This window comes from Mobula hypostoma, chromosome 7, assembly GCF_963921235.1.
Source record: "Mobula hypostoma chromosome 7, sMobHyp1.1, whole genome shotgun sequence".
Lineage (NCBI taxonomy): Eukaryota > Metazoa > Chordata > Chondrichthyes > Myliobatiformes > Myliobatidae > Mobula > Mobula hypostoma.
Window position 1 is genome coordinate 43152518 of NC_086103.1, and position 23263 is coordinate 43175780.

Here is a 23263-nt window from a genome sequence, read left to right on the forward strand (position 1 = left end):
CTTTCTTGAATAAGGAAACAACATCCACAACCCTCCAATCTTCTGGAACCTCTCCCATCCCCATTGATGACGCAAAGATTATCGCCAGAGGCTCAGCAATCTCCTCCCTTGCCTCCCACAGTAGTCTGGGGTACATCTCGTCCGGTCCCGGTAACTTTTCCAACTTGATGCTTTCCAAAAGCTCTAGCACATCCGCTTTCTTAATATCTATATGCTAAAGCTTTTCAGCCCACTGCAAGTCATCCCGACAATCGCCAAGATCCTTCTCTGTAGTGAATACTGAAGCAAAGTATTCATTAAGTACCTCTGCTATCTCCTCCGGTTGCATACACACTTTTCCACTGTCACACTTGATTGGTCCTATTCTCTCGTCTTATCCTCTTGCTCTTCACATACTTGTAGAATATCTCGGGATTCTCCTTAATCCTGTCCGCCAAGTGCTTCTCGTGGCCCCTTCTGGCTCTCCTAATTCCCTTCTTAAGTTCCTTCCTGCTAGCCTTATAACCTTCTAGATCTCTATCATTACCTAACTTTTTGAACCGCTGGTAAACTTTTCTTTTCTTCTTGACTAGATTTACAACAGCCATTGTACACCACGGTTCCCGTACCCTACCATCCTTTCCCTGTCTCATTGGAACGTACCTATGCAGAACTCCAGGCAAATATCCCCTAAACATTTGCCACATTTTGGACGTACATTTCCCTGAGAACATCTCTTCCCAATTTCTGCTTCCAAGTTCCTGCCTGATAGCCTCATATTTCCCCTTACTCCAATTAAATGCTTTCCTAACTTGTCTGTTCCTATCCCTCTCCATTGCTAAAGGAGATAGAATTGTGATCACTATTTCCAAAATGCTCTCCCACCAAGAGATCTGACACCTGACTAGGTTCATTTCCAAATACCAGATCAAGTACAGCCTCTTCTCTTGTTGGTTTATCTACATATTGTGTCAAGAACCTTTCCTGAACACACCTAACAAACTCCACCTCATCTAAACCCCTTGCTCTAGGGAGATGCCCATCAATATTTGGGAAATTAAAATCTCCCATCACGACAACCCTGTTATTATTACACCTTTCAAGAATCTGTCTCCCTATCTGTTCCTTGATATCCCTGTTATCCCTGTGGGTGGTCTTGCCCCTGAGCCATCCAAATCTCTGTAATGGCCTCAATATTAAAGCTCCAAGTACTGATCCACACTCTAAGTTCATCCGCTTTGTTCATAATACTCCTTGCATTAAAATAGGCACATCTCAAATCATCGGTCTGAGCACATCCCTCCTCTATCACCTGTCTACCCTCCTTCTCGCACTATCCACAAGCTTTCCCTATTTGTGAGCCAACCGCCTCTTCCTCCATTGCTTCAGTTTGGTTCCCACCCCCCAGCTATTCTAGTTTAAACTCACCCCAATAGCCTTAGCAAACCTCCCTGCCAGGATATTGGTCCCCCTCAGATTCAAGTGCAACCTCTCCTTTTTGTACAGGTCATGCCTGCCCCACAAGAGGGCCCAATGATCCAGAAATCTGAATCCCTGCCCCTTGCTCCAATCCCTCAGCCACGCATTTATCCTCCACCTCACTCTATTCCTATACTCACTGTCATGTGGCACAGGCAGTAATCCCGAGATTACTACCTTTGGGGTCCTGCTTCTCAACTTCCTTCCTAACTCCCTGTAGTCTGTTTTCAGGACCTCCTCCCTTTTCCTACCTTCGTCGTTGGTACCAATATGTACCACGACTTCTGGCTGTTCTCCTTCCCACTTCAGGATATCGTGGACATGATCAGAAATATCCTGGACCCTGACACCTGGGAGGCAAACAACCATTCATCCATGTTTCTTTCCTGCGTCCACAGAATCACCTGTCTGATCCCTTAACTACGGAGTCCCCTATCACTGCTGCCTTCCTCTTCCTTTCCCTACCCTTCTGAGCCACAGGACCAGACTCTGTGCCAGAGGTACGGCCACTGTTGCTTCCCCCAGGAAGGACGTTCCCTGCCCCCCCCCCCAACAGTACGCAAACAGGAGTACTTATTGTTAAGGGAGACAGCCACAGGGGCACTCTTTAGTATCTGACTCTTACCCTTCCCTCTCCTGAATGTTTCCCACTTATCTGTCTCCCTAGGCCCCTGTGTAACTACCTGCCTATAGCTCCTCTCTGTCACCTCCTCACTCTCCCTGACCAGACCAAGGTCATCGAGCTGCATCTCCAGTTCCCTAACCCAGTCCCTAAGGAGATACAGCTCGACGCACCTGACACAGATGTGGCTGTCCGGGAGGCTGGGAGTCTTCAAGACTTCCCACATCCGACACCCAGCACAGACCAACACCCTCACACACATGCTTCCTGTCTCTAATTCTACACAGGCAACCTACCTCGCCTCAACCCGTTGTCGCCTAAGCCCCGTTGAGCCAAAGCCTTTCTACTCTGTCTCCCTCTACTCCGTTGCCCGCTCCTCCGCTGCCCGCTCTGTAAACTCTTCTCACTGGCTGACATCCATCGAACCGCTGAATGAGTTAAGTGGGACTAATATTGGTAATTTATGGTTGGCATGGATATGTTGGGCTGAAGGGCCTGTTTCTATGTTCTATGACACTATGAATAATGAGGCAATTAAAATTAAGACTGTTAGGCACTCATAAACTAACAGGGAACAATTTGATTATTGCAGAACATAAAATGCAGTACTCTTCAAAACAATCATTTTAAAGAAATATTAACACTTGAAATCAAATAAAGTTTTTGATCTAAATATTTACAAAATAGATCTACATCTCCATTGGTATTAGATCAGTTGAAATTTCATCTGAAATTATATGGATGTCACAGTAAAGTAGCAGTCAGTGCAACACTATGACAGCTCGGAGTGTCGGAGTTCCCAGTTCAATCTCAACATTATCTGTAAGGAGTCTGTACACTTTCTCTGTGAAATAAGTGGGTTTCTTCCAGGTGCTCCGGTTTCCTGCCACAGCCCAAAGACGTACCGGTTAGTAGCTTACCTGGTCCTTATAAATTGTCCCATGATTAAGCTAGGGTTAAATTGGGGGTGGCTGGGCAGTGCGGCTCGAAGAGCCAGGTTACAATGTACTCCAAATAAAATAAATAAATAAGGCGCAATGTTCCTCAATAAATTCACCTGTCTGCTCCTTCTACATCAAAACAAAACCTCTTCTCAATGGAGTCAGTTTTTCTTCTAATGCATGACTTTAGGATAAATACTTCTTCGTCCCCCTGTTAAAAGCAAAAGTACCTGTCAGTCAATGAACAATATATTAATTTCTTTCAACAAATAAACTAGAACAGCACAAGACTGCAATAAATGTCATACCACTGGTCTCAATCATCATTGTAAAACAATCTTTCAGTTTGTGATGAAATATTTGGAAGAGAGTAAATATGAGAAAGGGGGAATGAGAGTAAAACAATTGGAAAGTTCCAATAAACTATTACAGGTCGACCTTCACTAATCCGACTACCTGTAATCCAGCTCCTTCGATAATCTGGCACTGATTATGCTTAATGTGATCCTTCTGTAATTCGGCATTTTCACTAATCCGGCACTCCTCAGGTCCCAATGGTGCCGGATTAGTGAAGGTCGACCTGTACTAACAAGAGAAGATCTGCAGATGCTGGAAATCCAAGCAACACATACACAAAATGCTGGAACTCAGCAGGCCAGGCAGCATGTATGGAAAAGAGTGTAGTTGACGTTTCGGGCCGAGAACCTTCAGTAGGAATATTACTATTACTGATGTGTCCGAACCTAGAATCATGTTGGTACAATGCCAATACAAATTACAATTACAACTAAACCATATGAAGAGGTGGCCTGATCATGCTGAACATAATATATATATATATATATATATACACACCCATTTTCATAGAGCCAGTTTCTATATCATCGTTCAAAGTTCGAAGTCAAATTTATTATCATTCATACATGTCACCATATACAACCCTGAGTTTCTTTTTCTGCAGGGATACTTAGCAAATCTATAGAACAGTAACTGTAAACATCAGGAACTATAAACTGTAAACAAACTGTGCCAATGCAGATATAAATAAATAGCAATAAATAACAAGCATGAAATAACAATATAATAGTCCTTAAATGAGTGTAGTTATCTTTTGTTCAAGAGCACGATGGTTAAGGGTTATTAACCATTTTTGAACCTGGTGATGTGAGTCCTGTGGCACCTGTACATTTTCCTTGATGGCAGCAGCGAAGAAAGAGCATGCCTAGGCAGTGAGGATCTTTGATAATGGATGCTGCTTTTCTACAGCAATGTTTCATGTAGATGTGCTCAATGGTTGGGAGGGCTTTACCCGTGATATACTGGGCTGAATCCACTACCTTTAGTAGGATCTTCTGCTCAAAAGCATTGGTGTTCCCTTACCAGGCAGTAATGCAGTCAATCAGCACACTTTCCACCACACATTTATAGACGCTTGCCAAGATTTTTTATGACATGCCAAATCTCCACAGACTCCTGAGGGAGTAAAGGCACTGTCATGCTTTCGTCACAATTATGTTTATATGATGGGTTCAGAGTCCGATGAGATAGCGACACCCAGGAATCTAAAGCTACTGACCCTCTCCACCTCTGATCCTCCAATGATTACTGGCTCATGGACCTCTGGTTTCTCTCTGCTGAGGTCTACAATCAGTTCATTGTTCTTATTGACATTGAGTGAGAGGTTGTTATTACAGCACTCAGCCAAGTCTTCAGTCTTCCTCCTGTATGCTGATTCATCACCCCCTTTTGTACAGCCCACAACAGTGCTGTCATCAGCAAACTTGGATACTGTGTTGGAGCTGTATTTAACCACACAGTTGTAGGTGTAAAGCAAGAAGAGCAGGAGGCTAGGCACGCATCCCTGCAGTGCTCCTGTGCTAACGGAGACTGTGGAGGAGATATTTTTGCCAAACTGAACTGACTGGGGTCTACAAGGAGGAAATCCAAAATTCAATTGCACAAGGGGCTATTGAGGCCCAGGTCTTGGGAGTTTACTGATTAGTTTTGAGGGGATAATAGTGCTAAATGCCAAGCTGTAATCAATAAAGAGCATCGTTATTGATAGGCAGTGAGGATCTTTGTTGTCCAGATGTACCAGAGTTGTGTGAAATGCCAACAGGATAGCATCTGCTGTGGACCTTTTGCTTCGGTAGGCAAATTGAGAGTGGATCCAACTTGCCATTCAGACATGAACGGATATGCTTCAACACCAGCCTCTGAAAACGCTTCATCACTGTGTACATAAGTGCCACTGGGCAATAGGCATTTAGACAGGTTACCAAGCTCTGCTTGAAGCAGGTGGGTACCACACACTACCAGAGCAAGAAGTTGATGATATCTGTGCTTACACTAGCCAGTTGGTTGGCACAGGTCTTTAATACTCAGTCAGATGCTCAGTATAAAGTATAAAGTATAAAGTATAAACTACTCAGTCTGGTCCAGATGCTTTCCTTGGATTAACTCTCTTGAAGGCAGAATCCCCAGATACTGAGACCAAAGCATCATCAGCAGACATGGGGGGTGCACAGAAGTCCCTCCCTGTTCTGCTGATCAAAGTGAGCATAGAAGGCGCCACACAAAGTGAGCCACGCGCTAATGAAGGTAAGAATAGCAGAATTAGGCTGATGAATGTGTGGCTAAGTAACTAGTGCAGGGGGCAAGGCTTCAAATTCTTGGATCATTGGGATCTATTTTGGGGGAGGTAATGACTTATACAAAAACGATGGGTTACACCCGAACTCAAAGGGTACTAATATCCTGGCGGGATTGTTTAATATAGCTGTTAGGGAGGGTTTAAACTAAGTTGGCAGGGGGAAGGAAACCAGGGTGTTTGGGTCGAGTAAGAGGAAAATAGAAATAAGTCAAAGATACTATGCAGCAAAGATGGCAAGAAGGACAGGCAGATGAATAGACAGGATAATTTGCTGTGCAATAGAAATATAGCAAAATCGGTAACAGATACTGATCTAAATGTACTGTACTTAAATGCACGCAGCATTAGAAATAAAGTGGATGACTTTGTTGTACAGCTACAGGTTAAAAGATATGACATTATGGCCATCACCGAGTCATGGCTAAATGATGGATGTGCTTGGGAGCTGAATGTCCAAGGATACACAGTATATACGAAAGATAGAAAGGTAGGTAAAGGGGGTGGCGTGGCTCTGATGGTAAGCAACGATATCAAATCACTAGAAAGAAGGGGCATAGGATCAGAAGAGGTAGAATCCTTATGGGTCGAGTTAAGAAATGGCAAGGGTAAAAAGACACTAATAGCAGTTATACACAGGCCTCCAAACAGCAGCCGGGATGTGGACTACAAGTTGCAGCTGGAAATAGAAAAAGCCTGTCAGAAAGAAAACGTCAAGATAATTATGGGGGATTTTAATATAAAAGTGGATTGGGAAAGTCAGGAAGGTAATGGATCTCAGGAGAGGGATTTTGTAGAATGCCTACGGGATGGCTTTTTGGAGCAGTTTGTCCCTAAGCCCACCGGGGGACCGGCTGTTTTGGATTGGGTGCTGTGTAATGAACCTGACGCAATTAGGGAACTGGAGGTAATGGAACCCCTTGTAAGTAGTGATCATAATATGATTGAGTTCGGTTTCATATTTGAAAAGGAGAAGCTGGTATCAGGTGTATTGATATTTCAGTGGAACAGGGGAAATTACAGTGGTATGAGAGAGGAACTGGCCCAAGTCGATTGGAAAAGTAAGCTAGATGGAGGGAAAGTAGAGCAGAATTGGATGAAATTCCTACAAGAAATAAGGAAAGTGCAGGAAAAATATATTCCAAGAAAAAAGAAAATCATGAAAGGAAAAATGGCACAAATGTGGCTAACGAGAGAGGTTAAGGCTAAAATAAAACCAAAAGAGACGGCGTACAAGGAAGCAAAAATTAGTGGGAAAACTGAGGACTGGACAACTTTTAAAAACTTACAGAAGGAAACTAAGAAAGTCATTAGGAAAGAAAAGATGAATTATGAAAGGAAGTTGTCAATTAACATAAAAAGGATACTAAGAGTTTATTAAAATATATGAAGAGTAAAAGTGACAGAGGTAGATATAGGACCGATTGAAAATGATGCTGGAGAAATTATAATGAGTAACAAAGAGATGGCAGAGGAACTAAATGAGTATTTTGCATCAGTCTTCACAGTGGAAGACATTAGCAACATACTTGATAGCCCAAGATCTCAGGGATTAGAATTAGGTACAGTCAAGATTACCAGAGAGAAAATGCTTGGGAAGCTAAATGGACTAAGAATAGATAAGTCTCCCGGACCGGATGAGGTGCACCCACGGGTTCTGAAAGAGGTGGCTTTGGAGATTGTGGAGGCATTGGAAATGATCTTCCAAGAATCAACAGACCCTGGTATGGTTCCGGAGGACTGGAAGGTTGCAAATGTAGTTCCGTTGTTTAAGAAAGGAAAATTACAGACCTATTAGTCTGACATCGGTAGTTGGAAAATTATTGGAGTCAATCCTTAAGGACGAGGTTATGAAATACCTTCAGGTGCATGACAAGATAGACTCAAGCCAGCATGGTTTCATGAAGGAAAGATCCTACCTCACCAACCTATTGGAATTTTTTGAGGTAATCTCAAATAAGATTGATAAGGGGGAGGCTGTGGATGTTGTGTATTCGGATTTTCAAATGGCCTTCCATAAGGTGCCGCATAAGAGGCCACTTAATAAGATGAGAGTCCATGGAATTACAGGAAAGATATTGGAATGGGTGGAGCATTGGCTGATAGGCAGAAAGCAAAGGGTGGGAATAAAGGGATCCTATTCTGATTGGTTGCTGGTTACTAGTTCCTCAGGGGTTGGCGCTGGGGCCGCCTATTTTCACAATGTATATCGATGATTTAGATTATGGATTAAATGGTCTTCTGGCCAAGTTGGTGGATGACACCAAGATAGGTGGAGGAACAGGAAGTGTTGAAGAAACGGAAAGGTTGCAGAGAGACTTGGTCAGTTTAGGAGAGTGGGTAAAGAAATGGCAGATAAGATACAATGTGGAGAAATGTACGGTTGTACATTTTGGAAGAAGAAATAATCGGGCAGATTATTATTTAGATGGGGAGAAAATTCAAAAATTGTAAGTGCAAAGGGACTTGGGGGTCCTCCTGGCAGGATACCCTAAAGGTTAACCACTAGGCTGGATCGGCAGTAAGGAAAGCGAATGCTATGTTGGCATTCATTTCAAGAGAAATAGTGTATAAGAGTAAGGAGGTGTTGATGAGGCTCTATGAGGCATTAGTGAGACCTCATTTGGAATACTGTGTGCAGTTTTGGGGCCCCTACCTTAGAAGGGATGTACTGATGTTGGAGAGAGTTCAAAGAAGCTTTACGAGGATGATTCCTGGAATGCAGGGGCTAACATATGAGGAGTGTTTGTTGGCTCTTGGACTGTATTCATTAGAGTATAGAAGGATGGGAGGGGATCTCATAGAAATATTTTGAATGTTGAAAGGGTTGGGCAGAGTAGATGTGGAAAGGCTGTTTCCCTTGGTGGGTGAGTCCAGGACAAGAGGCCACAGTCTTAGAATTAGAGGGTACCCATTTAAAACAGAGATGAGGAGAAATTTTTTTAGCCAGAGGGTCGTGGGTTTATGGAATTCGTTGCCACATACAGCTGTGGAGGCCCCATCATTGAGGGTGCTTAAGGAGGAGATTGATAGGTATCTAATTAGTCAGGGTGTCAAGGGATATGGGGAGAAAGCCGGAAATTAGAACTAGCTGGGAGAATAGTTTAGCTCATGGTGGAGTGACGGAGCAGACTCGATGGGCTGAATGGCCTACTTCTGCTCCTTTGTCTTGTGATCTTGTGAAGGCATTGAGCTCATCTGGAAGTGAAGCTCTGCTGTCCCCTATCTCTCAAGATTTAACTTTGTAGGAGGTGATGGCATTCAAACCCTGCCACACTTCATGAAGCCCTCATTGATTCCAGTCTAGTCCAAAATCTCCACTTCACCTGAAAGGTAGCTTTCCAAAGATCATACCTGCACCTCTTGCAGCATTTTTGATCTCCAGGCTTGAATGCCACTGATCTGGCTCTCAGCAGGGTTACACTGAAAACCTTGAAGCTATTTGACCAAGTCTCATCTTTTGTAGATAAGGATGTACTTTTATTCTAATTAAAGAATAGAATATCAGCCAATCTAATTGAAACATTGGATTGGCAAAAGAACATCAAAAAACTAATTTGGCAGGGGTAGAGGGATAAAGAAATAGCGGACAAACTTAAGAAGTATTTTGCGTCAGTCTTCACTGTGGAAGACACTATAGCAGTATGCCAGAAATTTGAGGATGACAGGAGGCATTACTGAGTGCAGTTGATATTACTAAGGAAAAGTGCTTCGGAAGCTGAAAGGTCTGAAGATAGGTAATTCACCTGGACCAGATGGACTACTCAGCAGGGTTCTGTAAATGGTAGCTGAAGAGATTGTGGAGGCATTTGTAATGATCTTTCAACAATCACTAGATTCTGGAATGGTTCCTGAGATCTGCAAATTGCAAATGTCACTCCACTCTTTAAGAAGGGAGGCGGACATAAGAAAGGAAATTATAGCCTAGTTAGCCTGACTTCAGTGGTTGGAAGATGCTGGAGTCCATTATGAAGGATGGGGTTTTGGGGTATTTGGAGGCACATGACAAATTAGGGTCCAGAGCAGGTTTATGTGAAAGATTCCGAGAATAAAACATATGAGGAGCATTTAAGGGAGGATCTCATTGAAACCTATTGAATATTGGAAGGCCTAGATAGTGTGGATGTAGAGGGGATGTTTCCTATAGTGCGGGAGTGTAGGAGTAGAAGGCACAGCCTCAGAATTGAAGGACATCCATTTAGAACAAAGATGAGGAAATACTTCCTTAGCCAGATGGTGCTTAATCTGTGGAATTCATTGCCAAACACCGCTGTGCATGCCAAGTCATTGGGCATACTTAAGGCAGAGGATGATGGGTTCTAGGTTAATCACAGCATCAAAGGTTATGGGGGCAACACAGGAGAAAGGGGTTGAGAGGGATAGTAAATCAGCCATGATGGAATAGCAGAGCAGACTTGATGACTGAATGGCCTAATCCTGCTCCTATAGAATATGGTCTTATCATTAGAAAAAAGCAACAAGAAATCAGTACTTTCTGCCTCCCCATTCATTCCCAACTTTCAGTGATCTTTCCATGGCCATATCTGTTTGAATCATCAATAGAAATGAGCAAAATTATTCCTGGAGCCACTTTGTTTTATTTTACGGGTGATACCATTCTGTATTGGAAAACAATGAATAAAGAGGTATAACAACATTAAAAACATGGATCAGCAAATAGCTTATGGAAAGCAGCAAAGGTGAAAAAGTGAGAAGAGTATACTTACGATGAAAATAAATTATTGTTCCTGCTGATACAAAAATAGGAAATGCTGGAAATATGCAACAGGTCTGCCAGCATCATCAGTTCAGAAAGGAAATGAATTGATGTTTCAGGTCCCCATCCCAAAACCGTTAACTTTCAGAATCTTCCCAATCTGTCATGTACTTCCACCATTTTCTACTTCCATTTCAAATTTCCTACATTGACAATATTTAAATGTTGCTCATATGATATTTATTGTCACAAATTGAAGTAACAACGAGTTACCTACTCTCTGCTAAAATATCAGGCTTTAAATGATCTACTTTGCCTCTTTCAAATGTCAATATTGATATATCCTTTCAAGCTTAGAATTCAATTTCTCTCATTTGCCCTCACAACTCGGTCCTCTAACACTGAAGATCAACCTCATCATATTTCTTTACATTGACTCCAGTGCATGAACTTTTTCTAAGCATCTTCTACCCAGATCAGAAATGGTACTCATGCAGAATCTAACTGGGGGAATTTTTAAACATCTTGATAACAATTTCTTGCCTTGTGTACAATTGTTTAGATTCTGCTTATTTTATGACTGTCACTGTGCAATGGCTTTTGTTGAGCTAGAAGCTATTCGATTTGGAATTTATAGATTGCATTAATTAAATCAGGGGTCCCCAACCTTCTTTGCACCGCTGACCGATTTAATATTGACGATATTCTTGCAGACCGTCCGGTGGGGGGGGGGGGGGTGTTCAAGTAGGGTTAAACTCACCTCAACAAGTCTTTTACAGGTAGGGTTGCCAACATTCTCACTCCCAAATAAGGGACAAAAGTAGCAGTCAAATCCTGATGAAGAGTCCTGGCACGAAACGCCAACTGTACCTCTTCCTATAGATGCTGCCTGGCCTGCAGCGTTCAGCAACATTTTTTGTGTGTGTTGACGAGACACTTGTGTTTACCCCGAGAAAGACTACCATGACGCCTTGCGCAGGCTCCTGTGTGCGCATGCGTGACGTTCACATATGTGATGCACGCATGCGCATACGTGATTTTTTTCCACAAATCGGTTTTGGCTTAATCTTCCCGACTACACTGTACATACATTATTTCTACTTTATATAGGCTGTGTTTTTGTCATATCATTCCTGCTTTTACTATATGTTAGAGTTATTTTAGGTTTTATATGTTATTTGGTATGATTTGGTAGGTTATTTTTTGGGTCTGGGAACGCTCAAAATTTTTTTCCATATAAATTAATGGTAATTGCTTCTTCACTTTACGCCATTTCGGCACAAAAGGCTTCATAGGAACGTCCTACCTTAGCAGGGGAAATATGGGATACGGGCGGTCTCGTATGGGACAACCCAATTTAGCCCAATATATGGGATGTCCCAGCAAATACGGGACAGTTGGTAAACCTATGTTCAAGTTCAACAGTGCGTGACAGGGAATGAGGAAAGGTGCAGCTGACTCATATCGTTTCCTCGCAGCCCGGTAGCACATGCTTTGCGGCCCGGTGGTTGGGGCCCACTGAATTAAATCATCACCATCACTACGTGTCATATCGTACGATGTGAGCAACCTTGGTATATGACCATGATGGTTCTTGGCAAATTTTTCTACAGAAGTGGTTTGCCATTGCCTTCTTCTGGGCAGTGTCTTTATAAGGCAGGTGACCCCAGGCATTATCAATACTCTTCAGAGATTGTCTGCCTGGCATCAGGGCCGCATACCAGGGCTTGTGATATGCACAAGCTGCTTATACAACCATCTACCATCTGCCTCCATAGCTTCTTGTAAACTTGATCTGGGGGCTAAGCAGGTACTACACCTTGCCAAAGGGTGACCTGCAGGCTAGTGGAGTAAAGGAGTGCTTTACACTTCCTTTGTTGGAGACCTGCACCAAATTAATCAGATATTGCATGAGATACTGGATACCCCATTTTAAGAATTGGAACTAGTCAGGGCAGAGTAATAGGTTATGAGAAGCATACAAGAGTGAAAGACAAAAAACCCAGGAACATTTTTCACTACAACACAGAGTTATAACGCAAACAACAGGAATTCTGCAGATGCTGGAAATTCAAGCAACATACATCAAAGTTGCTGGTGAACGCAGCAGGCCAGGCAGCATCTATAGGAAGAGGCGCAGTCGACGTTTCAGGCCGAGACCCTTCGTCAGGACTAACTGAAGGAAGAGTGAGTAAGGGATTTGAAAGCTGGAGGGGGAGGGGGAGATGCAAAATGATAGGAGAAGACAGGCGGGGGAGGGATGGAGCCGAGAGCTGGACAGGTGATAGGCAGAAGGGGATACGAGAGGATCATGGGACAGGAGGTCCGGGAAGAAAGACGGGGGGGGGTGACCCAGAGGATGGGCAAGAGGTATACTCAGAGGGACAGAGGGAGAAAAAGGAGAGTGAGAGAAAGAATGTGTGCATTAAAAAGAGTAACAGATGGGGTACGAGGGGGAGGTGGGGCCTAGCGGAAGTTAGAGAAGTCAATGTTCATGCCATCAGGTTGGAGGCTACCCAGACGGAATATAAGGTGTTGTTCCTCCAACCTGAGTGTGGCTTCATCTTTACAGTAGAGGAGGCCGTGGATAGACATGTCAGAATGGGAATGGGATGTGGAATTAAAATGTGTGGCCACTGGGAGATCCTGCTTTCTCTGGCGGACAGAGCGTAGATGTTCAGCAAAGCGGTCTCCCAGTCTGCGTCGGGTCTCACCAATATATAAAAGGCCACATCGGGAGCACCGGACGCAGTATATCACCCCAGTCGACTCACAGGTGAAGTGATGCCTCACCTGGAAGGACTGTTTGGGGCCCTGAATGGTGGTAAGGGAGGAAGTGTAAGGGCATGTGTAGCACTTGTTGCGCTTACACGGATAAGTGCCAGGAGGGAGATCAGTGGGGAGGGATGGGGGGGACGAATGGACAAGGGAGTTGTGTAGGGAGCGATCCCTGCGGAATGCAGAGAGGGGGGGAGGGAAAGATATGCTTAGTGGTGGGATCCCGTTGGAGGTGGCGGAAGTTACGGAGAATAATATGTTGGACCCGGAGGCTGGTGGGGTGGTAGGTGAGGACCAGGAGAACCCTATTCCTAGTGGGGTGGTGGGAGGATGGAGTGAGAGCAGATGTACGTGAAATGGGGGAGATCTCACTCCATCCTCCCACCACCCCACTAGGAATAGGGTTCCCCTGGTCCTCACCTACCACCCCACCAGCCTCCGGGTCCAACATATTATTCTCCGTAACTTCCGCCACCTCCAACGGGATCCCACCACTAAGCATATCTTTCCCTCCCCGCCTCTCTCTGCATTCCGCAGGGATCGCTCCCTACACAACTCCCTTGTCCATTCGTCCCCCCCATCCCTCCCCACTGATCTCCCTCCTGGCACTTATCCGTGTAAGCGCAACAAGTGCTACACATGCCCTTACACTTCCTCCCTTACCACCATTCAGGGCCCCAAACAGTCCTTCCAGGTGAGGCATCACTTCACCTGTGAGTCGACTGGGGTGATATACTGCGTCCGGTGCTCCCGATGTGGCCTTTTATATATTGGTGAGACCCGACGCAGACTGGGAGACCGCTTTGCTGAACATCTACGTTCTGTCCGCCAGAGAAAGCAGGATCTCCCAGTGGCCACACATTTTAATTCCACATCCCATTCCCATTCTGACATGTCTATCCACGGCCTCCTCTACTGTAAAGATGAAGCCACACTCAGGTTGGAGGAACAACACCTTATATTCCGTCTGGGTAGCCTCCAACCTGATGGCATGAACATTGACTTCTCTAACTTCCGCTAGGCCCCACCTCCCCCTCGTACCCCATCTGTTACTCTTTTTAATGCACACATTCTTTCTCTCACTCTCCTTTTTCTCCCTCTGTCCCTCTGAGTATACCTCTTGCCCATCCTCTGGGTCACCCCCCCCCCGTCTTTCTTCCCGGACCTCCTGTCCCATGATCCTCTCGTATCCCCTTCTGCCTATCACCTGTCCAGCTCTCGGCTCCATCCCTTCCCCTCCTGTCTTCTCCTATCATTTTGCATCTCCCCCTCCCCCTCCAGCTTTCAAATCCCTTACTCACTCTTCCTTCAGTTAGTCCTGACGAAGGGTCTCGGCCTGAAACGTCGACTGCGCCTCTTCCTATAGATGCTGCCTGGCCTGCTGCGTTCACCAGCAACTTTGATGTATGTTGACAGAGTTATAACAATGTTATAACAGGATTTCAAACTTTCCAGGCTATATTAGATTGTCAGCTGTGGCTCAGCTGGTAGTATCTGCTTCTGAGTCAGAGGGTTATAGGTTTAAAATACACCAGACACTTGTATTCAGAAATACATTTAATTATAGTATTGAAGGATTGTCTTACAGCTGAGATGTAAAACGAAGGTTCAAAGGTTCAAAGCTTACAACTCTGAAACTCTTCTATTTTGAGTTCAATCTATTATGAGGTTCTACATATTTTGCAAAAGAGCAGTACAGTTAATCTTGATTTTAGACAATATTTATCTATTATTCAATGCCACTACAACCTAATCATTTTTAAAATTCCATCCAAACTGCAGGAGATGTGCTTGAAAGATACTGTTGTAGTTAAAGAACTTGACAAAACAAACTTAATTTATAGGGTATGATTACAATAGGGCCTGCATATTGCCTGCTGCCAATATTAATTATTGAAATGTGAGCGCATTATTTAGCATAAAATAAGAATATTCCTTTCACAGTCAAAATCATGCAATCTGATGAGAGCAAAACTTACTATCTTTCCTCCAGTTTTCTGGTCAAATGGCACCATGGTAACTTGCTTTGATTCTTTTTGATATGTACAGTAGTGCTTTACCCAACTGGATCCAAAAGGACCTAGAAGGACAATTATTAAAATTGCAAGATTTGTGAAAAAGTAATGCTATGTCAGATAAATGATTTCTGACAGATTTTAAAAGCAATAGTTAAATAACATTAAAATAACTTTGCCCATACTTTTTTTCTGTATGAAAAGGTAGCCTTCCATTGTGTAAGGGCTGATACTCTGATGTTCTTGAGGGTTCTCCTTCATTTTTTTCATTAATGATTCAACTTCAGATCGTGTACCTTCAAACCGGTCTCGTGTCTGTAAATAGATGTAGCAGTGATGTCAATAAGATTTTACTGTTTAATGACTGACGTACAAAATTCTTGTAAACAACAGGAATTCTGCAGATGCTGGAAATTCAAGCAACACACATCAAAGTTGCTGGTGAATGCAGCAGGCCAGGCAGCATCTCTAGGAAGAGGTACAGTCGACGTTTCAGGCCGAGACCCTTCGTCAGAACTAAGTGAAGGAAGAGTTAGTAAGAGATTTGAAAGTTGGAGGGGGAGGGGGAGATCCAAAGTGATAGGAGAAGACAGGAGGGGGAGGGATGGAGCCAAGAGCTGGACAGGTGATTGGCAAAGGGGATATGAGAGGATCATGGGACAGGAGGTCCGGGGAGACAGATGGGGGGGGCAGAACCCAGAGGATGGGCAAGGGGTATAGTGAGAGGGAGAAAAAGGAGAGTGAGAGAAAGAAAGTGTGTATAAAAATAAATAACGGATGGGGTACGAGGGGGAGGTGGGGCATTAGCAGAAGTTAGAGAAGTCAATGTTCATGCCATCAGGTTGAAGGCTACCCAGACGGAATATAAGGTGTTGTTCCTCCAACCTGAGTGTGGCTTCATCTTTACAGTAGAGGAGGCCGTGTATAGACATGTCAGAATGGGAATGGGATGTGGAATTAAAATGTGTGGCCACTGGGAGATCCTGCTTTCTCTGGCAGACAGAGTGTAGGTGTTCAGCAAAGCGGTCTCCCAGTCTGCGTCGGGTCTCGCCAATATATAGAAGGCCACATCGGGAGCACCGGACGCAGTATATCACCCCAGTCGACTCACAGGTGAAGCGTTGCCTCACCTGGAAGGACTGTCTGTGGCCCTGAATGGTGGTAAGGGAGGAAGTGTAAGGGCATGTGTAGCACTTGTTCTGCTTACAAGGATAAGTGCCAGGAGGGAGATCAGTGTGGAGGGATGGGGGGGACGAATGGACAAGGGAGTCGCGTAGGGAGCGATCCCTGCAGAAAGCGGGGGGGGGGAGGGAAAGACGTGCTTAGTGGTGGGATCCCGATGGAGGTGGCGGAAGTTACGGAGAATAATATGTTGGACCCAGAGGCTGGTGGGGTGGTAGCTGAAAATTCTAATTACAATATTCTTGTACTGTAATGCCACTGAACTACAAGGATACAGTACTCAAACCACTGCTATGCTACAGATTTTCTTCTACTGGATTTAATTTACATCTGGCATGGGTTAGATTTTTTAAAAATAACATATTTAATTATGCCACTAACTTTCAATTATTTAGAATAATAGGAAAATAGTGTATCCATAGAAATTAGAAAACATGGAAGATATGGATCAGGATATGTAACTGCTGTGTAAAAAAGCTTGACTAAAACCTGGAAAATTTAGCAACATTTTAATCTATTCACCCTGCACTCTAACTCTTACTTATTAGTCTATTATGGTAACCCTACTGTGGTTAATGTACTCACTGTAACTATGAATGCATCTTTCATGAATATGAATTGTAGTTAGGATATTCAGAATATACTTTTACTGCATTCTCATGTGGGTTTTAAAATCTGGGCCATGTAACTGATATTGCAGGGCTTGAAATTAAACAATTTCACCCATGGGCAAGGTAGCAGTAAATACAGCTTTTGGAAAAGAACATCCTGCCTTTGTATCTTGCTTCCTTTGGCCAAAAAAAGATAGAGAATGTGGATAAGTCCTGAAATACAATGCACATTTAAACTTATAAAAGCCATTTAACCAATTCTAAATTGGAAGCTCTTTAAAGGTGTCCATGATGTCTGTGCTGACTATGAATCCAAAATCATAAAGCCTGTAATTGAACTTATGGAAAAGAACAAGATGCTTATTGGAAGTTATGGCAGGATAGCACAATTGCAATCCTGAATAACGGCATTGGAACTATGCTGTTTCAAATTTCCATCAATGATTTAATTAAGATCAAACTGTTTTGTCTATCAACAAAAGCATATTAAACAGATCAACAAAATCAAGGGTGAGAGGGCAGAATTACAGTAAGAGAATTTTTGAAAATAAGTAAAATTATTACTGATGAAGCAAAATATTACACAGAAAGAAAAAATGGTCACTAATGGTGTTAAGGTCAAAGCTGAAGTCAAAATCAAATTTTTCATTATACTGTATGCACAAATGTAATAAAAAAAACTACTTGCAACAGCATCACAGGCACATAGCATCATATAAGCAGCGTTCACAAGAATAAGGTAGCTAAACTGTGTTGAAAAGTTTTAAGGAATAAGAGAAAAGATGCCTTTATTCTACTGTCAACTTTCCAGTAATGGGAGTAGATTGCTTTGTTGTAACACATAAAGAGAAATGCTAGCTACTGAGATTTTCAATTTCATGAGAGTTGCCTTCAACTTGGTGAAGTCATACTGTTTTGTCTATAACTGGCATTCAAGAGCATTTTAAGAAATAGCCTGACACCTACACAGAAAAAGATCTTGAAACATATGAAAAATTATTTTTTTTTTCTTGGTTTATTTACCAAGCAACCTCAAGAGACAAGCAAACGTTTAAGAAGGGACATAGATCTCTATTATTTTACTTGTTGTCAAAGCTCCTTAATCATTTGAAGGGTCAAATGAATGAGGAAAAATAACTATTATAATATTAAAACAACTGTATATAAAAGCAGAAAAGTAACAATTTTATCTAGTACTTTTTAGGTTTGGGAAAATGTAAATCTGCTTTACTTACATTCTGAATGCTGATCTGAAGCTGGGTTTTAAAATGTCCAAAGTCTTTTGCTAGTTCATAACCATGGTGATAAAACGTAAAGAGTCCTTGTAAGAATGCAAGCAACTATAAAAAAGCCAAAAAAAAAGCAATCATAAAATACCACTTTTTTTTAAACTTTATCGTCTACAATTTCTTATCTGGCAGCTACAGTAACCATTTAGCGACATATAAATGTGTGTTGCCAATTTGCTGACACATTAAACTGGGCCATACATGACTGCAAGCTTAATTGGAAAAACCTTAAATTTAATAATTGAGATTGAACAAAGAATTGGATTCTCAATTTGATTCTCAAAGGTTAACTTAAATTTTTGCACAAATTCTAATTAAGGATCTCAAAGCAATAAAATTAAGTAATTGCATTGCCCAAGCAGCACACTTACATGCAAAAAATGTGAATAAACAAAGTACAAATTAATGACAGCTGACATACTGGTATTAGCTAGCATTCAAATGTGTAGCATTCATTATAGACTAATAATTTGAGAGTTAGCAGCTTGTGGCACAGACATTTAAGATATATAAAAGCGTTGTGATGTAGTTTGATTGAAATGTTCACCTACTGGTTCCACAAACTCAAACATCTTTCGCTCTTGGACCTCGTGCACTTTCAGTACATATTCCAGTGAGACTTCATAGAAACGTTGACGAATGACATCTACTTGGCTGTCTGCCTATAAGAGAAACTCTTTACAGAAACCAAAATAGCATTCAACATGGATCAAAAACAGACAGATTTGGTTCCAAATAAAGTGGGAAACCTAAAAAAATTATTTATTTCCAAATAGGTCAATCCATTAGTTAATAAAGGAAGAGAAAAACTAAACACTTTCTCAACTTAAAACCTTTGCAGACCAACAGAGGCAGGATGAACACAGATACAAGCATCAGCTAATGGTAAAGAATCAACTATGCTGTACAATCCAGCAGGACATTTTACCCACCCTCCATCATCTGCCTACATTCTTCTAATGAATTCCATTAACATCAAAATCAGGTTTACTATCACCAGTACATGTCATGATATTTGCTGTTTTGTGGCAGCAGTACATTGTAATACAAAATATAATTTTAAAATATAAATTATAATAAGAAAGATAAAGATAAAAAATTAAATAAGCAAAAAGAAAGCAAAAAAAAAGAAAAATATAGTGAGGAAGTGTACATGGGACCAGACAGTAATGCAACCAGTTAAAACGCTCTCCACAGTACATCAGTAGAAATTTGCAAGTGTCGTTGGTATTGTACCAAGTCTCCTTATTCTCCTAATGAAATATAGCCGCTGTTATGTTTTCTTTGTAATTGCATCAACATGTTGGGCCCCGGATAGATCTTCAGAGATGTTGACACCCAGGAACTTGAAAGTGCTCACCCTTTCCATTTGTGATCTCTCGATGAGGACGGGTGCAGGTTCCCTTGGCTTCCCCTTCCTGAAGTCTGCAATCAATTCCTTGGTCTTATTAACATTCAATGCAAGGTTCTTGTTGCAACAGCACTCAACCAGCTGATCTATCTCACTTCTGTACGCATCCTCGTCACCATCTGAAATTCTGCCAACAATACTTGTGTTATTGGTAAATTTATAGATGATGTTTGAGCTATGCTCAGGCACACAGTCATGGGACTCGAGCAGTAAGCTAAGAATGCATCCTTGAGGTGCACCCGTATTGAATGTCAGCGAGGAGGAGGTGTTATTTCCAATCCGCACAGACTTTGGTCTCCCGATGAGGAAGTCAAAGATCCATTGGCAGAGGGAGATACAGAGGCTCAGGTTTTGAGCCTGTCAACTAGAACTGAGGGTATGATGCTGTTGAATGCTGAGCAGTGATCAATAAACAGCAGCCTGACGTAGGTACTGCTATTGTCCAGGTGATGCAAAGCCGAGTGGAGAGCCAGTGAGATTCCACCACTGTAGACCTATTATGGTGATAGGCAAACTGCAGCTGGAGCACATCCTTGTTTATTTTGGCCGTGACAAATCTCTCAAAGCACTTCATTACAAGTGCAACTGGGCAATAGTCGATGAAACAGCTCACTGTGCTCTTCTTGAGCACTGGTATGATTGTTGTCCTTTTGAAGCAGGTAGGGACCTCCAACTACAGCAGTGAGAGATTAAAAATATCCTTGACTCCTGCACCGGTAGCCTTAATGTTCCTGTTTTTCACCATCACAAATTCACCCTCCCCCCCCATCATCCAGTACCATCAGCCTTATTTTGGCTGCCTCCATCTATCAACCAGCTGGCTCTCTCTCTCAACTCCACTCCTCCTCCTCCCCTACCTGACTCTATCTGTCCTCCATTCTTCTCCCCTCCTTGGTCCACCAATTACTGACTAGCCTGTCTCGCCACTCGTCATTTCTTCTTTATACTATCTTCCCTCTTTTAGTCCTAATGCAACATTTTGACATTTCCTCCACTCCATCCCACAAATGCTGCTCAACCTCCTGCTGAACTTCTCCAGTAGATTGTTTGTCACTCAAGATTCCAGCATCTGCAGTCTCTTGAGTCTCCATGAAAAACACTACATTGAACAAATAATAGATTTTAAAATCAGCTTTCCAAATCCACTGCAGATGCAATGTAGATATATATTTGAAATTTTGAGGTCTTTTATGTATTTAATTTTGTAATATGACAAGAAATAGAACCTGTATAATTCCATTGTGCTTTGCTATAAACTTAGTGTGAATGTGTGCAGAAGCATATAATGTCTTGATCATTGTTCATTGTGTAACTAAGGAGAGGTTGATATACTGCTGGCCTTGAGAAGTGCAGCTGTATTGAAGCAGAGGAGCTGACCTGCAGAACAGATAACAGTCAAAGCATAGCCTGAAAACTTGGTATTTAAAAAAAAACTAACTTTGTCGGATGTAAGTCAGAAGCAGCCTCCACCCATGAGGACTGCAGGTATTTCTCATGCTAGCAATAAATACGTCTTTGAATAAATACACTTTTTTTTGGTTCTTTGTTATAAGACCTAGGGAAAGGTGCACGACAGCAGGAGAAAATAATTACCTCTTGAAGATGAGAATCCTTTTTTTTTGATGACAGATTTAAATGTTTTTCCAGCACATTGCAGTACTTTTCTGTTTCCTTATCATATTTCTTCTTTGCCTCCTACACAAAGGAAAGATGGGCAAAACTAAAACATTTCAGTTTACCAGATGGTTCTTTCAGATATTCAGGCATAGTTCAATCATGCCTTTTATCATAGAAAGGGATTATTAGGTGATTTGATACAGTAGTTTAAAATCTTCTGAATGGATCGGCCACAATACTCAGAAACTGATTACTTCCAGTGATTACAAACATTACAACAGTGGATGTTACTGTAAAATTCAAGACAGAGAAAAAATTAAATTATATAATTTTATTTACACAGGGGTTATGTAATTCCAGAAATTTTAGAAAATGTTCATTGCTGAAGCAGAGACCATTTTAATGCTTGAATAGATTAATTAAGTCCGCACTCTTTTAATTGCAGGGAGCAATGACTGAAGCCATTTTGAGAGGAATTCCAGGAGCGAGGTGTACGAAAGTTCAGCTGGGTAAAAGAATCACAGAGGTATGATGGTAAATAGTGAACCTGAGCACAAACTGATTAGTTAAAATGTGCTGCTTTAACTGACTTGGAAAAGTTTCTAGAAGGAGGATTTCTTAAGATTCATTATGACTTTTGCAAGTGATCAATTGAAAATGTGGAAATTTTAGGTGAGCCTAAAAATGAACTGAAACTAAACAACTTCTTTGTCAAATAGAGTGCTTAATTTCACAAATGTTTAAATGAAAAAATATCTTTCTAATAAACATATTTCTAATGAATCAGATGGATTTATTATATTGGATTTTCATTTTTTATTCTTCCCTTCTACAGACAATAGCATTTGAAAGAAATTGTATTCATTTCTGGTTGCCACCATAATGCAAAGAAAGTGAAGGCTTCGAAGAGAGTGCAGAAATAGTTCACTAGTATACTTCTTGGATTAGGAAATATTAGCTGAAAAGGAAGTTGGACAAACTTTGGTTGTTTTCTCTGGAGCTAAGGATGTTGAGCCTGATGGTGGTTTATTGAATGATGGAAGGCATAATTAGGATAGATAGTCTATATAGATAGATTGATAGACTAGAGTTCATTTTTGCCGGAGTAGAAAAGACAAATACTACCAGACATAGCTTAAAGTGTAATGGGAAAAGTTTAAAGGAAAAGGAGATGCAGTATGTAGGGCAAGATTTTTGAACATAGAGAGAGGTAGGAGCCTGGAACGAACTACTTGGGATAGTGTGGAAGGAGCCATGATAAACACTGTTTAAGAAGCATTTAAACAGGCATATGAACATGCAGGAAATGGAGGGATATGGAGCAAGTGCACACTGATAGATTTAGTTTAATTTGGCACCATGGTTGCCACAGATTGCATGCTATGCTGTACTCATGTAGAAAGAAAGGCTGGCGAGCAAAGAAGTTTTAGTCCAGTAAAAACCTGAGCCATACAAAAGCTATTTATTTCTCATTGAATCAATTTTATTTATTTAAATTATACTGATTGAGGCACATATTAAATGTAGCTTCTGAAATCAATCATAAAATTACATTTATCTTACCTAAATATATACCATAATATTTTGATTCAGGGCAAATTATTTAAGTAAATTGGAGTCTCTTTGAGCTTTAAAAGGCTGAGCTACACATGGTGTATGTCAATTGGACAAGAATGTGAATAACTTGCTTAAATAGAAGAAGTCGTTAATACAATATAAGAGTATGCTTTACCAGCCAGTCCCAAATTTTGTTTGCAGAAGCGGTCATCAGGAGAAAGGAGTACAAAACAAAATGGGAGAAAAGGAATAAACAAAGTCAGCAATATTGAGCAAATTACTTTTGCAACTCCAATTTGTTCCTTCCGGAACCGTTCCAATGGACTGATGAGGACATCTCCAGCATTCTCAATCTGATAATGAAAACAAACCAAATTTAGAAATAGAAATAAAGAGAACTCAAAGAAACTTAACT

General features: G+C 41.8%; 1 protein-coding gene across 8 annotated transcripts in view; it reads right to left on the reverse strand.

Annotated features, from left to right (window-relative positions):
• The window catches only part of LOC134349270 (rho GTPase-activating protein 26-like), a 191891-nt gene that overhangs the window by 108867 nt on the left and 59761 nt on the right, over nt 1-23263 (reverse strand). For all 8 annotated transcript variants that reach the window (XR_010018626.1, XR_010018628.1, XR_010018627.1 and 5 more), the window contains exons 4-10: nt 23130-23201; nt 21268-21369; nt 18815-18925; nt 18210-18314; nt 15367-15496; nt 15146-15246; nt 3138-3232 (exon numbers count right to left, since the gene is read on the reverse strand). Coding sequence is in view for 5 of the 8 variants with exons in the window: in XM_063053330.1 (XP_062909400.1) it covers nt 3138-3232; nt 15146-15246; nt 15367-15496; nt 18210-18314; nt 18815-18925; nt 21268-21369; nt 23130-23201 (716 nt within the window). In the remaining 3 variants the exon portion in view is untranslated. The remainder of the gene's footprint in view (nt 1-3137; nt 3233-15145; nt 15247-15366; nt 15497-18209; nt 18315-18814; nt 18926-21267; nt 21370-23129; nt 23202-23263) is intronic.